This window comes from Protobothrops mucrosquamatus, unplaced genomic scaffold (genome assembly GCF_001527695.2).
Source record: "Protobothrops mucrosquamatus isolate PMUCROS unplaced genomic scaffold, P.Mucros_1.0 scaffold807, whole genome shotgun sequence".
In the NCBI taxonomy this organism is placed as follows: domain Eukaryota; kingdom Metazoa; phylum Chordata; class Lepidosauria; order Squamata; family Viperidae; genus Protobothrops; species Protobothrops mucrosquamatus.
Window position 1 is genome coordinate 118,515 of NW_015387072.1, and position 14,116 is coordinate 132,630.

The 14,116-nt window shown below is 39.5% G+C and overlaps 1 protein-coding gene across 1 annotated transcript; it reads right to left on the reverse strand.

The window, feature by feature from the left end:
- Window positions 1–202: 202 nt before the first annotated feature.
- MDH2 (malate dehydrogenase 2) lies at window positions 203–13,421 on the reverse strand. Its single transcript, XM_015818871.1, has 9 exons — window positions 13,247–13,421; window positions 9,755–9,923; window positions 8,589–8,672; window positions 5,891–6,000; window positions 5,078–5,203; window positions 3,594–3,671; window positions 2,424–2,523; window positions 1,787–1,938; window positions 203–350 (listed from the first exon to the last, which is right to left on the reverse strand). The coding sequence occupies exons 1-9, from the start codon at window positions 13,310–13,312 to the stop codon at window positions 219–221; spliced, it is 1,017 nt and encodes a 338-aa protein (XP_015674357.1). The 5' UTR covers window positions 13,313–13,421; the 3' UTR covers window positions 203–218.
- Between the last annotated feature and the right edge of the window lie 695 nt (window positions 13,422–14,116).

The following is a 14,116-nucleotide window of genomic DNA, read 5'->3' on the forward strand; positions in this document are numbered from 1 at the left end:
AATTATGACCAAAACACAAAATACTCAGGGAATACCCTGGGAAAAAAATAAGATTTTTTTTTAATTGAAGAACAGAATTCCAATTGATAGATTAGAGGGCAAGTCAATAATAGGCCTTCGGGCAAAAATTATTACTTTTGCCTCCAGAAGCCTTTAAAGTGACATGATGCACCTTAAATAAATTAAGGGGACAGCAGTTCTCTTTTGTCATTGATGCTTCACTTCATGCTCTTGGCAAAATCTTCACCTTTCTTGATAGAAGCTTTCAGTTCTGCAATAGCCCCAGCTATCATCTTCTCTTCAAAAGGAGTGATCTTGCCAATACCTAAGTTTTTTTCAATGCCATTTTTCTGAGAGGAGGGGAAGAAAGATTGAAAATTAGCACACTGTAGTAAGACATTAACGACAAGCACAATTTTTCACTGGAAAAAATCATTAGCTCCTTTAAATCATAAGATAGACACAGGGGAGCCAGAAAACAGATGGGCTATTTCCAAGTTTCAAAATGAGTCAAATAAGCTGAGCCATATTTAAGAGAAGGCTCTTGATAAAAATTAATGTCCATGATGCATACTAGTAGCCTAGAAATGAACTGCTGTTAACTAATACTCTGACCTGAGCTGTCCCATTAGTACTATTTTACTAGATTCTTACACTATCAAGTAGCTAATTGTCCACTGTGTACACTTGTCCACTGGATAACTGCCTCGGAGCTATTATAGTTCCAACTCATCATGTACTTACCCTACATAGGCTACCGATTAGAGTGCTGGTTTCAACGTAATAGTGCTAACACGGACTTTGGAAGCTTGATTAGCCAAGGGCCTGACTGACAGAAAACTGCCTCTGCACATCAAAGGACCTACTTTTAAAGGTCATCATTTTGAGCACTACCAAGATCATTTGTTACTGGCCATTGTTCCAGGACCTTAGTCTTAACTTAGGGCTTGTTATCTTAAATCCCATCAGTCACAGTCAAATAACCCGAGTCTACTTCAGCAAAAACAGAGTCCACTTTTTTCAAGGATATTACAGACACCATTAATACATGTACTATTCATAGTAACTTTACAGACTGGGGTTCTAATGACTGTTTTACCCATTAGACAATCCCTAAGTCCCACCAATAGTATACACACTAGCTGAAATTCACAGATCTAAGGCATCATCTCTCCTGTTCAAATTTGTACAAGATCTAACATGGTCAGAAGCTCAACTTCCTGTCACACAGGAAGGCTTCCTCCTACACTGATCTCAGGTTATCAAACTGGTCATTTTGGAACTATTGACAGTCCCAACTCTCTGCATTTCTCTTTTTTGACAGGCATTTAACAGTTCATTTGTTTTAGTATCAATTTTAATGTAGTTTTGCTAACTATTCTGAGTACACTGCAGAGCAGGAAAGCAGGGTAGAAATTAAATAAACACTTTTGGGGTGCCTTTTAAAACAAATGCAAATAACAATTATCAGGCAAGGACAGCTCTACAGCAGCCCATACTGTGAAAATCTATTTCTGCAGAATAGGAACAGGCATGTTTCCCGTGTTATTTAATGTTACCTATTTAAAAATGTCTGGCATAATCTATTTTTTGATTAATATTACTATATGTGCTTGTCTTGCTTCTTTGCTATTTATTTGAATGCTGATTTACAGCCAGGACTGCTTTCATTAATTATGTACCACTGGGATTTCCCCCCCTAAAACATAAAGTGGTTAACAATTACATCACTAGAAGACAATCATACATAAAGCAAATTAAATGTAGAGCTGCCCAGATTATGTACCCCAAGGAGCAGAGGTGTTGAAAAGTATGGACATTCTGTTTCCTCTGATCGAACGAAGGCGCATTCAATGACCCCTTCTTTGCCATTCACAGCATCTAGGACTGAGAAGACAAATCGGGCACCAGCATAGGCCATAGACAATGTAGCTGATCCTGTTGGAATAAAAGTGGAGGATTCAAGGATAAAGAAACACTTCTGTGGAGTTTCCCATAGCTTTTCCCAATACAAATCTAGTAGCACTGAAATCAGTGAAATACATTTAGATGGTATAATACCCTCATTAGTTTGCCTAAGAGCCAAGGTAGACCATTCAAGAGTAAATTATGCCACCTACTAGACAGTTCCACTAGTCTCAATTGTCCATCTACGATGCATTCAGAAAGTATTCAGACCCCCTTCACTTTTGTCAATTTTGTTTATGCTGCACCTGATTCTACAGATGTTGAAATTTATTTTTTTCTCATTAATCTACACTCAGTACCCCATAATGACAAAGTGAAAACAGAACTTTAGAAATGTCTATAAATTTATTAAAAAGAAAAAAACTTGAAATATCACATTGGCATAAGTATTCAGACCCTTTACTCACCTGTACTACAAACAATCCAGATAGAGGAAAAATATCCCACAAACTAACCTGCGCCTGCTTTTGCTTTGACAACTTCAGTTCCAGCTTCCTGAATCCTTTCAATGAGGGTCACCAGCTGATTTTCAGGAAAATCCACCTTTGGTGTGCACTGCAACCGGAAAGGAGCACAGGATTTAATCTCATCTCTATCACACTCTTATATTATTGGGTTTTGAACAGGAACTTTCAACAACAGAATTGAAGCTTCTTTCTCCATCCCTTAGTGATACACCAATTAAGAATCAGATCTGCATTAGCTCATACTGCAGACCCAGCCTTCAAGACAACATCCATATATTTGTGTTCCAAGAGCAGTGGACTCTGTCAGGAAAAGGAATGCGGAGCCCAAATCTTCTACTCCACCATTTCTCAACTATTCTCCCTCAACTTTCCAGAAGAAAGCAGCTGACAGATTCATTCTAAATGAAAACAACTAGGAAGCTGATCATTGATGCAGAGACCTGGGGAAGGGATTCAGTATTTAGTTTTTCAAAAAAAGAGAAGTATTTCTTTAAAATAAGAAGGCATACTCATGACTGCCTGTACTGTTACATTCTGGACCAGTTGAAGCTGCCCATGGTTCTTCAAGAGCAACCCTATGTACGGCACAAAGAAGTAGTCTAGTCCTGAGGTGATCGGGGCAAGTGATTGAAGAGGTCTCCGATCTAGGAAAGGGTACAACTGGCACATCATCTGAGCCATAGATGCCATCTGCTCATTCAGCAGGAGCTATGACTCCAGAAGGAGTGCATCCTCCTTGAATGGTGAAGTGCAAATTGTGCATCCTCCTTGAATGGTGAAGTGCAAATCCATTCAAGCTCAAAGCTGGAATAGCCCAGATCTGGGTGGTCCAAACAATCACAGCCACTCAATTTTGGTAAGATTGAGCCAGAGATGGTTCCTCCCTGTCCAGACCTGGTCAGTTTCCAGGGATTGGGACAGAACCTTGACAGCTTCAGTTGGCTGGCCCAGTTGAAAATATAATTATACTTCAAACCTTAAAATTAGGCTACTTTCATATGTTTGAACACAGAGCTGCATTTGACAAGTGGTTGAAAGCAGAGATCAGTTTCTTTCCAAATTCTTTTCATGGGTCTTACAGTTCTATATAGTGATATGAATTTTGAATGCTCCCTTATCGGCCAAAACTACTCAGAGAAATGCAATTTTATCACACACCTGTGAGATTAGTGGGATGATGGTCTTCCCTGCATGGCCACCGATCACAGGAACATTGACACGAGCTGGATCCAAGCCCTGTGAAAATGGCAACTTTCAGCGTATATTCAGAACTCGCAACAAGCTGGGTGAATTATGTGCATAATTCAACAGTAAAACCTCCCACTCCTCACAAAACAGAAAAATTTGGAAAATGAAATATCTGAGAACGAGATATATTTATAAATCTTCCTTTTACTTTATTGTCAGAGAAACTAGAGCTCAAACACTTATAACTGTTTAGATTCTCAGTTGCAACTGTGTTCTGACCTAGATTTTTTCTCAATTTAAAAACATACAGCTTGTTACCTCGAGGGCCATACCAGGGCTTTGCACGTCATGCCGAGAGATGCACTTCACTTAAGCCAGGAGGTTTAATGGTAAAATTGAAACGTTAAGACTTTTTTTCATTGTAAACTTCAATATCCCCAAACTAAGCAAAAATAGCTAACATTTTTGGTCCCATTGACTCTGAGGAGCTTTAAGAGCACAAATAGAATACCGGTGGGCCTCCGGAAGATCAAGATGATGCTTCTTGCATCTCTACTCTGAATTACTGGCAAACCTGGACAGGCTGCAATCAGCCAGGCTGTTTCTATGATATGCAAAGAAAGAAGTACACATTTGCAAACTGCTTAGGATATTTTAGAGTATTCTAGCCATGCAATACCAAGAGAGATGAATTCCTGTTTCATAGCTGGGCATCTCTGCAACAATTTACCAATGTGGTTGGCCCAAATGTGGTTAGAGAACAAAGATTCTTTGGCCGTTTCCTCTTTGCATCCTGACAGCAGACTAATAATGCAGACTAAATCTGGAAATGATTGTCATTGCCAGAATATGCCAAAATGGTAAGGAATTCTGATCCTTGATCACATTCCTTGACCATGCCTGTTTGATCTACCAATCAATGGGAAAAATTAAAATATACAAAGAAACTTACTAATGAGAGAAAAATTACTATAGCCCCTCAATTGATATGCCCTTAGGCTGCTGTGGATAATTCCTGATTCCTCCAGAGCAGATCTGGGAGATCACATGGAAATGTAATAACTGGTTCCCAAATTGATAATAGTCTCCTGAATCTTTATGTAAACAGTCAGCTGCAAGCTCTTCCATTATAGTATCAGTGAAGACATCATAACAAGTCATACCACATCATACCACATCATACCACATCATACCACATCATACCACATCATAACAAGTCAATCAGAAAATTTGTGCCCTATTATACACTGGGATAAATTAGCTCTAAAGGAGAAAAAGCTCAGTTGCCTCTCTTCTCAATTTTATTTTAGCAACAGAATGCTGTAATAGTCATGCTTAGAAAAATAAATTTTGTTGAAGCTGACAGGAGGATAGAAAGAAGAATCCATTTCAACAGAAAATGCTTTGCTGCAAAAAATGACATCACTGAATGCAACCTGACTCTACCAACATACCTTCAATTCAGCTACAAAAGTGTTTGCTCTCACAATGTCCAGAGTTGTGACACCAAAAATTCTGTTAGGGTTATATACACCATGTTTCTTAAAAATCTCAGAAGTAATTGGGATGGTGGAATTGACCTGAAAATGAAAGTAGTTTATTGCCTCGATTTTAAATAAAAAACAAAATGAATATAATATATCTTAATTTTCTAATATTTTAAGTTTCCCTTGAAGCAGTTCTCACCCAAAATGTTTTAAAACAGAATTTCAAGTTTATATGTTTAATATTATCTTGAAGGTAAGATATTGAGTACATAAAACAATATGTGAAATCAGATCCATCTTTATTCAATTCCAACACTTTTTCCTTTAAAGTAGAAACCACAAGAATAATATAAAGGAATAGATCCCCACCAACTGTTTCAGTAGCACAATACAGGCCTATGGAATTCCTTACATATATCCTAAGTAACAGTTCTACATAAACAGTTCTAACATTAGTTTCTGTTACCTCTCAACAGCCACTTCAGTAATTGACTGTTATCTGTTCTGTGGCAGGGAATTTAGTAGTCTGTGATTCTATTCTGAATCTGAATGAACATGGAGGAGCTGAAAATCTATGTAAAAAGCTCTTGGAAACATGGGGAATCTGTATTTAATGCTCAGTAGGCCATTTGGTTTCCAACAGATATAGTAATAGCAGAGATGTGCTTAAAATGGCAGCAATGTGGCTAATTTTCCTTATGTGACTTATATGAAGCCATTGCAGCTAACCACAACATATTGCATGATATTTCTCAAAGAACATGGCTGGAATGTGCTTACCGGATTTGCAATAATACAGATAAGAGCTTTAGGGCAGTGCTGCGCACAAGCAGCTGCCAAGTTAGCAACGATGGTAGCATTTGTATTGAACAGGTCATCACGAGTCATCCCTGTATATTAGCATAAAGAATTTATTAACAGTGTTCTGCACGCCATCCAGATCATACTTGACAGATAGGTCAACATAATTTACTATCAGTGCCCTCACTCCCTATATACGGCAGCGTACAGCTAGAATTGCTGCGTACAGCTAGAATTGCTCCCCCCACCCAAAAATTGTTTCTTCTCTTTCAAGAATATCCTTCAAGATATTCGGGTATCCAACCGCCATCTGAATTGCATGGGTAAGAAACACTTTACAGCAGAGGTCCCCAACCTTCTGGGCACCGGGGACCAGTTCTGTGGAGAGAGGTTTTTCCGCGGACCGGAGAGTGCGTGGCTTTGTGTGCTGTCTGCATCTCGCGGATGGAGCTTTGCTTGTTTGTGCGGACCGGTTGCTGACATGCCGCGGTCCGATACTGGTCCACAGCCCGTGAGTTGGGGACCCCTGCTTTACAGGACTGATAAAAGATTTCTAACAAAATATCCCTTTGGAGGCAGCCAGAGTTTATACTCTTATACAGCAGAATAAGCCATCGTTCTACTCATCTCCACATTCAGATGAGTGTCAGTTCTAAGGCCAAGTGGAAGGTTAGAAATCTCCTTCATGATTAGAAAAGAAGTCTCAGACTTTAGACTGACTTTTTCCCAGATTTCGAAGGACTGGTAATCTCATCAGATTTTTTTTAGTATTTATCAATTTTGAAACTGCCCATCTCCCTCAGAGAGGGACTCTGGGTGGTGTACAAATAAATATTAAAACATAAGAATAGCACATAAAAATTTTAAAAGACAAGAATGATTTAAAAATACAATGTTAAAATAAATTTTTAATTAATTAAGAGGCAGGGGGAGGGCTTCCAGAGTGCTTATCAGCCCCACGGCTCCTCTGTGAGCCCTACTTGGCAGCAGCAAATTGTTAAATGTATTTTAGGAGACCTGAAGTTGATATCAAAGTTTCAAGAAGGACCAACCTGTTCACATTGCAAAAAATTGACCCCCACATACAGTGCTCTCAAGAGTCATGTGGACGCAGTAAAAAAACACAGCAACAGTGTTCTGATCGCTAATGGGCAAAAAATTCCAAGGAAACTAAGGCTAATGCCTCCTAAAATGACTCTAGCCTACTTATAATCCTTATAGAGCTGTACTGCAGAGACAGAAAGTATTAAGCATTCACAAGAAATAATTTAGTGCCAGCAATGTTGGACAAAGGAACAAAATAAAGGGAAGTCTGATACAAGATAGAAGAGGGGAAATCTTTCAAATGGGCTAAATAAAGTAGTGTTTTGAAGAACAAGGAAGGAATTGACAAATGGAAGAAACATAAAATTACTGTCAATTTCCCTTGGTCTGGGGTTCCATGCAAGATCTCACCTCGCGGAGTTTCAGTGATCATGAGAACGGTGAGAAATCAGCCCAGAACTACACGGGAGGATCTTGTCAATGATCTCAAGGTAGCTGGGACCATAGTCACCAAGAAAACAATTGGTAACATACTATGCCATAAAGGACTGAAACCCTGCAGCGCCTGCAAGGTCCCCTTGCTCAAGAAAGCACATGTACAGACCGGTCTGAAGTTTGCCAATGAACATCTGAATGATTCAGAGGAGAACTGGGTGAAAGTGTTGTGGTCAGATGAGACCAAAATCGAGCTCTTTAGCATCAACTCAACTCGCCCTGTTTGGAGGAGGAGGAATGCTGCCTACGCCCCAAGAACACCATCCCCACCGTCAAACATGGAGGTGGGCACATTATGCTTTGGAGGTGTTTTTCTGCTAAGGGGACAGGGTAACTTCACTGCATCAAAGGGACGATGGACGGGGCCATGTATCGTCAAATCTTGGGTGAGAATCTCTTCCCTCAGCCAGAGCATTGAAAATGGATCGTGGATGAGTATTCCAGCATGACAATGATCCAAAACACATGGCCAAGGCAACAAAGGAGTAGCTCAAGAAGGAGCACGTTAAGGTCCTGGAGTGGCCTAGCCAGTCTCCAGACCTTAATCCCATAGAAAATCTGTGGAGGGAGCTGCAGGTTTGAGTTGCCAAACATCAGCTTCGAAACTCTAATGACTTGGAGAGGATCTGCAAAGAGGAGTGGGACAAAATTCCTCCTGAGATGTGTGCAACCCTGGTGGCCAACTACAAGAAACGTCTGACCTCTTGTGATTGCCAACAAGAGTTTTGCCACTAAGTACTAAGTCATGTTTTGTGAAGGAGTCAAATACTTATTTCACTCATTAAAATTCAAATCAATTTATAACTTTTTTGAAATGTGTTTTTCTGGATTTTTTTGTTATTCTGTCTCTCACTGTTAAAATGAACCTACCATTAAAATTATAGACTGATCACTTCCTTGTCAGTGGGCCAATGTACAAAATCAGCAGGGGATCAAATAATTCCCCCCCCACATTGTATAACAGATACACAACAGCCCAACAACAGCATACAAGGAACACTGCATCATAAATAGATACGAGCTATTCTTTTTTCCCTATTTTGCAGAACATGGACAAATCTTAACATCCATTATGATGCTCTTTGCAATGACTCCATGTGACCCGGCTCTCTTTGCAATCTCTCAGACTACAACTTACCAGGCTTTCTAGGGACTCCAGCTGGAATTACTACAACTTCACTGGTCTTTAGGCATTCTGGCAACTGCTCCGGTCCTAGGAAACCTAAAGCAATGAAACAAGCAACCATAGTTACAACATTCTGTTGGCTGGGAATTCACTGAAAACATTAATATAGTGAAAAATTGTTTTGTTTAGAAAGATTTGTACCTGGGACACTGGATTTTCTACCACTACCTAAGAATCTGGACATTTTAAAACTGATTTTCCTAATCAGTTTCAATGGTATTACAATAACCTGTTGCTCACAGAACACAAATATAGTCAGATTAGGATTTTCATGGAACAGGTTAGATAAATCAGTAAAAGACATAAGGAGTATACATAAAAAGTAAGCGTAATACCTAAACTGATTCACATCCAAGAGATATAAATTTTCAAACTGGACACAACAGCTCAGACTGTACCAGTAAAACAGATTCTATGATAAACAGAAATCATAGATAAAAGAAAATAAAAGATTTCAATTTCTTGAGGCCATGAAAATGCCTCAAATGCATGAAGCACTTCATTCTTGTAATATAAACCATAAATTTATCTTTAGATCCAAATAAGGTCATTAACTGTTTTTATATAGCCTGGTTTTGGTTTTCACACAATTAAAGACAAGAGAATATTCCTCGTCTCCAACTGCTTTAGAAACCTGAATTCTGATCCATCCATGCTTGTTCAGAACCAAATTTAATAGGACTTAAGCTCCTATAAAAGTAATCTAAACTGCAGTTTTCATGAAAGAGCAGATATCCTCTTATCCTGAATTGTAGGATACAGGGGAAGCTCATTTTAGATTAACAGTAAGGAACTTTTTTCCCGCCAGAGGTTGCATGCCAGGATCAATCTTTTTACCTCGCTGCCTATGATTGGCCAAGAAGGATATATTGTTTTAAAAGCATATATGATCTGATTGCCTTTTGGAAGCTTTTAAAATCAAGCAAACTGACAAAACGAGTCAATCCATGACTGAGATTCTGACTACTGTTATAAACAACTAGTTCTGGGATTGAAATCTATCAATTATAACCTTTACTATAGCAACAGTACCCATTTAACAGGTTCTATGAATTAGTGGTGCACAAAGAAATTATAAAAATAAAGCAAGATATCCGAAGTGAGCAGATATCTCTTACCTTTCACTTCAGCTCTTGTTTCGATGTGGCTGAGGTCAGCTGCAACACCAGGCGTGTGTGCGATATCATAGAGATTGAGCTGACTGACTAAGGGGCTGTTCTTCAGCAAGAGGGAGAGAGGCTGGCCAATTCCACCAGAAGCACCAAGTACAGCCACTCTAGCATGATTCTGAATAGGGCAAGGAAAAAAAAATAAGAAACACGGAGATTCAGAGTTGTTTGTAAGAAGCTTCTCATTTTTTTATATCATTATCCCTTGTATTGCAGTTCAGGCCATTGTATGCTGAGCTTTGGAAGACGGTAAAGTGTTTTAACATTTTGACTGATTAGATATCAAATCTCAGAAGACAAAGTGAACTGTGGCAATAGTAAAAACCTCTGACTGCATTCTAGGCACAGAATTGGTAACTCAAGCAGATCATAATATAATGCAGTGATTCTTCCACTATGGTGGGTAGACATCTACCACATGGATCTGCTACAGCCTCCCCACTTTAACTAGCCAGAATTTGCTCTCCAAAGTCCCATCTGCCTGCCTTCACCAACAAGGAGAGGCATGGTTGAGGCAAGCTGTCAGGAGAGCTGTGGATGAGAATGCTAACAGGCTATGACCAGCTGATTGTTGGAGAAAGCAGAGAGATAGGGCAGAACTGGCTCCAATCTGGCCAAATGATTAGCAGTGCATGTGTAGAAGCCTCTGAGAGTCCACTAGTCAGAATCTGCTCATAACGTTAATTCTGCTTCCTGTATGCACTAAGAAGCAGCTGGCCTGACTGAAGCCTGCTTGTTGCCTCATCAGCTCCTACCTCAAGTACTCAAGTTATTTGGGGGATAAAATTTTAAAAAAATATTTTAAAACTGAGAAAATGGGAAGGTACACAGTGCAATAATGTATGCTATGGTATATCAATACCTTACTAAATATTCAATATCAGAGTCTTCACCTTAAAAAAAATATTTTATGTCCATATTCATCTTGTCTGTATTGAACTAGGAATTATGAAATGCTTAACACTATGATTTCCTAAATGTAGAAATAGATTGTTTTCTGAAGCAATATAATGTGGTAACGTTTAACTTACATAAATCGAAGCACAAACAAGAGATCAGCAATTTTTTGGAAAAGTCTAAATACTTGTTGGAATTGAGCAATAAATTCTTATCTCCATTTAAAATCAAGGAGAGAAGCAACCTAGAACCAAGGAGAAATTTCCTGACAGTTAGAACAATTAATCAGTGGAAAAATGTGCTTCCAGAAGTTGTGGATACTCCAACACTGGAAGTTTTTAAGAAGAGATTGGATAACCATTTGTCTGCAAAAGTATAACGTTTCCTGCCTGAGCAGGGGTTGGACTAGAAAACCTCCAAGGTCCCTTCCAACTCTGTTATTCTGTTAAAATGCCATACCCTAATCTGTTGTCCTCCAGATGTGCTAAGAATTTCCAAAAACCATAACAATACAATTCTGCATTAGGCTAGTAAAGACAATTAGCTTGTCAGCTGCACAATTGCAAGAATGTATCAGAAATCATGTGAAATACATTGAGACACAATACTGACATTTTAGTTTTTAATGGTACACTGCTGATAATGCATTTCTGTTACAATTGCAAATGTGAACACAACCTTGTGTTGCAATTGGCTAATGCAATGAACTAACGGTAGAGGGAAAATTTCCAAGATAACTCTGTGTTCTTCTGCCTGCAGTGACGTCATATCTGGCCTTTAAGTTTCAGTACTTTAAGTTGTATTCACTTCCCCACAAAGTGCTACATAGTTCTAAATCCCTAAATAGGTAAATTAAATCTCACAAAGATTTTAAGTTGTGGGGAGTTCAGGGATATGAAGAAAATAAAAGGCATTCATTGACCTAACCATACCAAGTGTTAGACTTAATTCAAATATTTTATCCACGTTTCCTCACAGACTTTATACTAATTCATAAAGTTACATCTGAAGATGAGGAATAGAGGTTTAAAAATGGTCAGTTATCTATGTACCAGACATAGTATCTGTACAGTATGTTCCTTACTGCCTTGGTCCTTACACAGTATATCACATCTATTAAACAAACAGAAAGAAAATGGAATGAATATATTCAACAATAACTGCATGCCAAAAGCAGGATGCATCACTGAGCTGGGAAGCTGCAGAGCAAGTTAATTTCTTTAACTTCAGCATTAGGAGATATCAGGCAAGATAATCTTGATAAAAGACAGGAAATGTACAGCCCTGTAGATGTTATTTAGCTATAATTCTAGCACCCATAGAAACTCAAATCAAGCAACACCTAGAAAATAGGGCACTGATTTATGGAACCAATTCAGAGGAAAGATATACATTTCCAACATTTGCATAAACCAAATTATAAAATATTAAGCTATGAACTGAAATTCATCATATCTAGTAACAGACATAAAAAGTTCTTCCCCTAAGACCTAGACATTGTAATACAATCAAGTAAAAATAAAATCAATCCTCCATGCTAAAGTGAAAGAACATTAAAAGGAAAAAACTTGATTTGTTCTATTGGTGGATTTGTGGGGGTTTGATAAAGCTCAATTTCACAAAATAATTTTCTTATTCCATTAAATATCGAGGCCCCCTTTCACATTTTCTGATTGGCTACTTACACAGATGAACCATAAATTAAAATCCACATGAACAATTGGCCAGAACTACTTTATCAAGGCTATCTCCAATTCCAGAAATCCTCTTACTTAGGCAGGAACAAGATATCTATGGAGGTTCTCAGTCATCCAGGTATGGTTGTCCCAAAGGTGCTTTTTTTTTTTTCCCCTCAGGAGGCAACTGGACTTTCTTGTGTTTCTTTTGAAGACGTTTTGCTTCTCATCCAAGAAGCTTCTTCAGTTCTGACCACCATCTAGTCAGAGCTGAAGAAGCTTCTTGGATGAGAAGCAAAACATCTTCAAAAGAAACACGAAAAAGCCCAGTTGCCTCCTGAAAGAAAAAAAAAAGCACCTTTGGTGCAGGAACAAGATGTAACATTTAATGAGGGCTCTCCTATTCCAGGTAAACGTCTTGGTTCTTCCTCTGTAGCACAGCCTCCACCTCTTGCTGAAATGTCTATCGTGGCCAAATGTATTTTTCCCCTTATCAACCTCTGTCGCTGTATTGGTAGAGGTCACTTTAGATCAGTGTTTTTCAAACTTAGCCACTTTTGAGGTGCATGGATTTCAACGCCCATCCAAGCCTACAGTGGGGAACTATAGGCTGGCTGGGGAATTCTGGGAGCTGAAGTCCTTACCTCTCGACTCTTCTAAATAGAAAAAGATCCGAGTCGAGACCAATCAATCCTAAGGCCTAAATCGAGAATGCCAGCAAGGGAGTAGATTGCTGGGACCGCCCTGTGGGGCACGTCTAGATCTGCAGATGTCTTTACCGAGGCCGGCCGGAGGGCCGCCCTCCAGACCCAGCTGAAAGAATGATTCTAAGCCCTCCATCTGCTCCGCATCCCCACGCTCCAGCTACCTGCGAGGTGGTGCCGAATCCTCTACGAAGCCCAGCGCACGCAGACTGTGTGAGACGGGAGAACATGGTGGGAGACGTCGGCAGAAAGGAAGGAAGGAAGGAAGGAAGACTCGGCGGGCTTTTCTCCTTCTCCTCGACGACCTCCAGGCAGCGAGGGCACCGCGAGACTTCCCCCGAGCTCTCGCGACAATTTGGCGGCTCGCGCTCTCGACGGCCTTGCTTTTCATCTCATTCTCTTCTCGCGAGATCTGTCACATCGCGAAAGCCCTTGTCACCGTTTTTTTTTTTTTATGCAGCCGAAAAATATCCCGGTTTTTTTAACGGCTTTTATTTTTTTTTAATCCTTGCTACTTTTAATTATGGAAGCCGCCCAGAGTCATTTGGGTGAAATGGGCGACGGTATAAATTTAATAAATAAATGAAACAAAGAAAACGAACTCTTTCGTTGGTTTTAGAGTGAGCATGGGGCTGGGGCTGTTTGCGTTAGTAATTCTGATTTAGAGGTTTGACACATCGGCAGAAAAGCTTGCTCAGGCTCACAATCTCTCAAAATGAGAATTCAAAGCACGTTTTAAAAAATAGGAACAAAGTTGCTTTCTCACAAAGCTGGCGTTTGCCTTTGCAATGGAATAACGCTGAAAAAATTGAATGAGCCTGCCGGATTCATTATTGCCAGCTCTACCCAGTTCTCGCTATGCTTTTCTTCCTCAAACACTCGGGAGCCCATCTTGCTCATTTCCTTTGGCCGTCACCGGCTGTCAATCATTTTAATTTACCTAGGCCCCTGTGAATGAACAGTCATTTCTGCCCTGGGAAACCTAGCGCCTCAGACAAAGTGAAGTTAAGCGAAAGGAACTTTAACATACTACA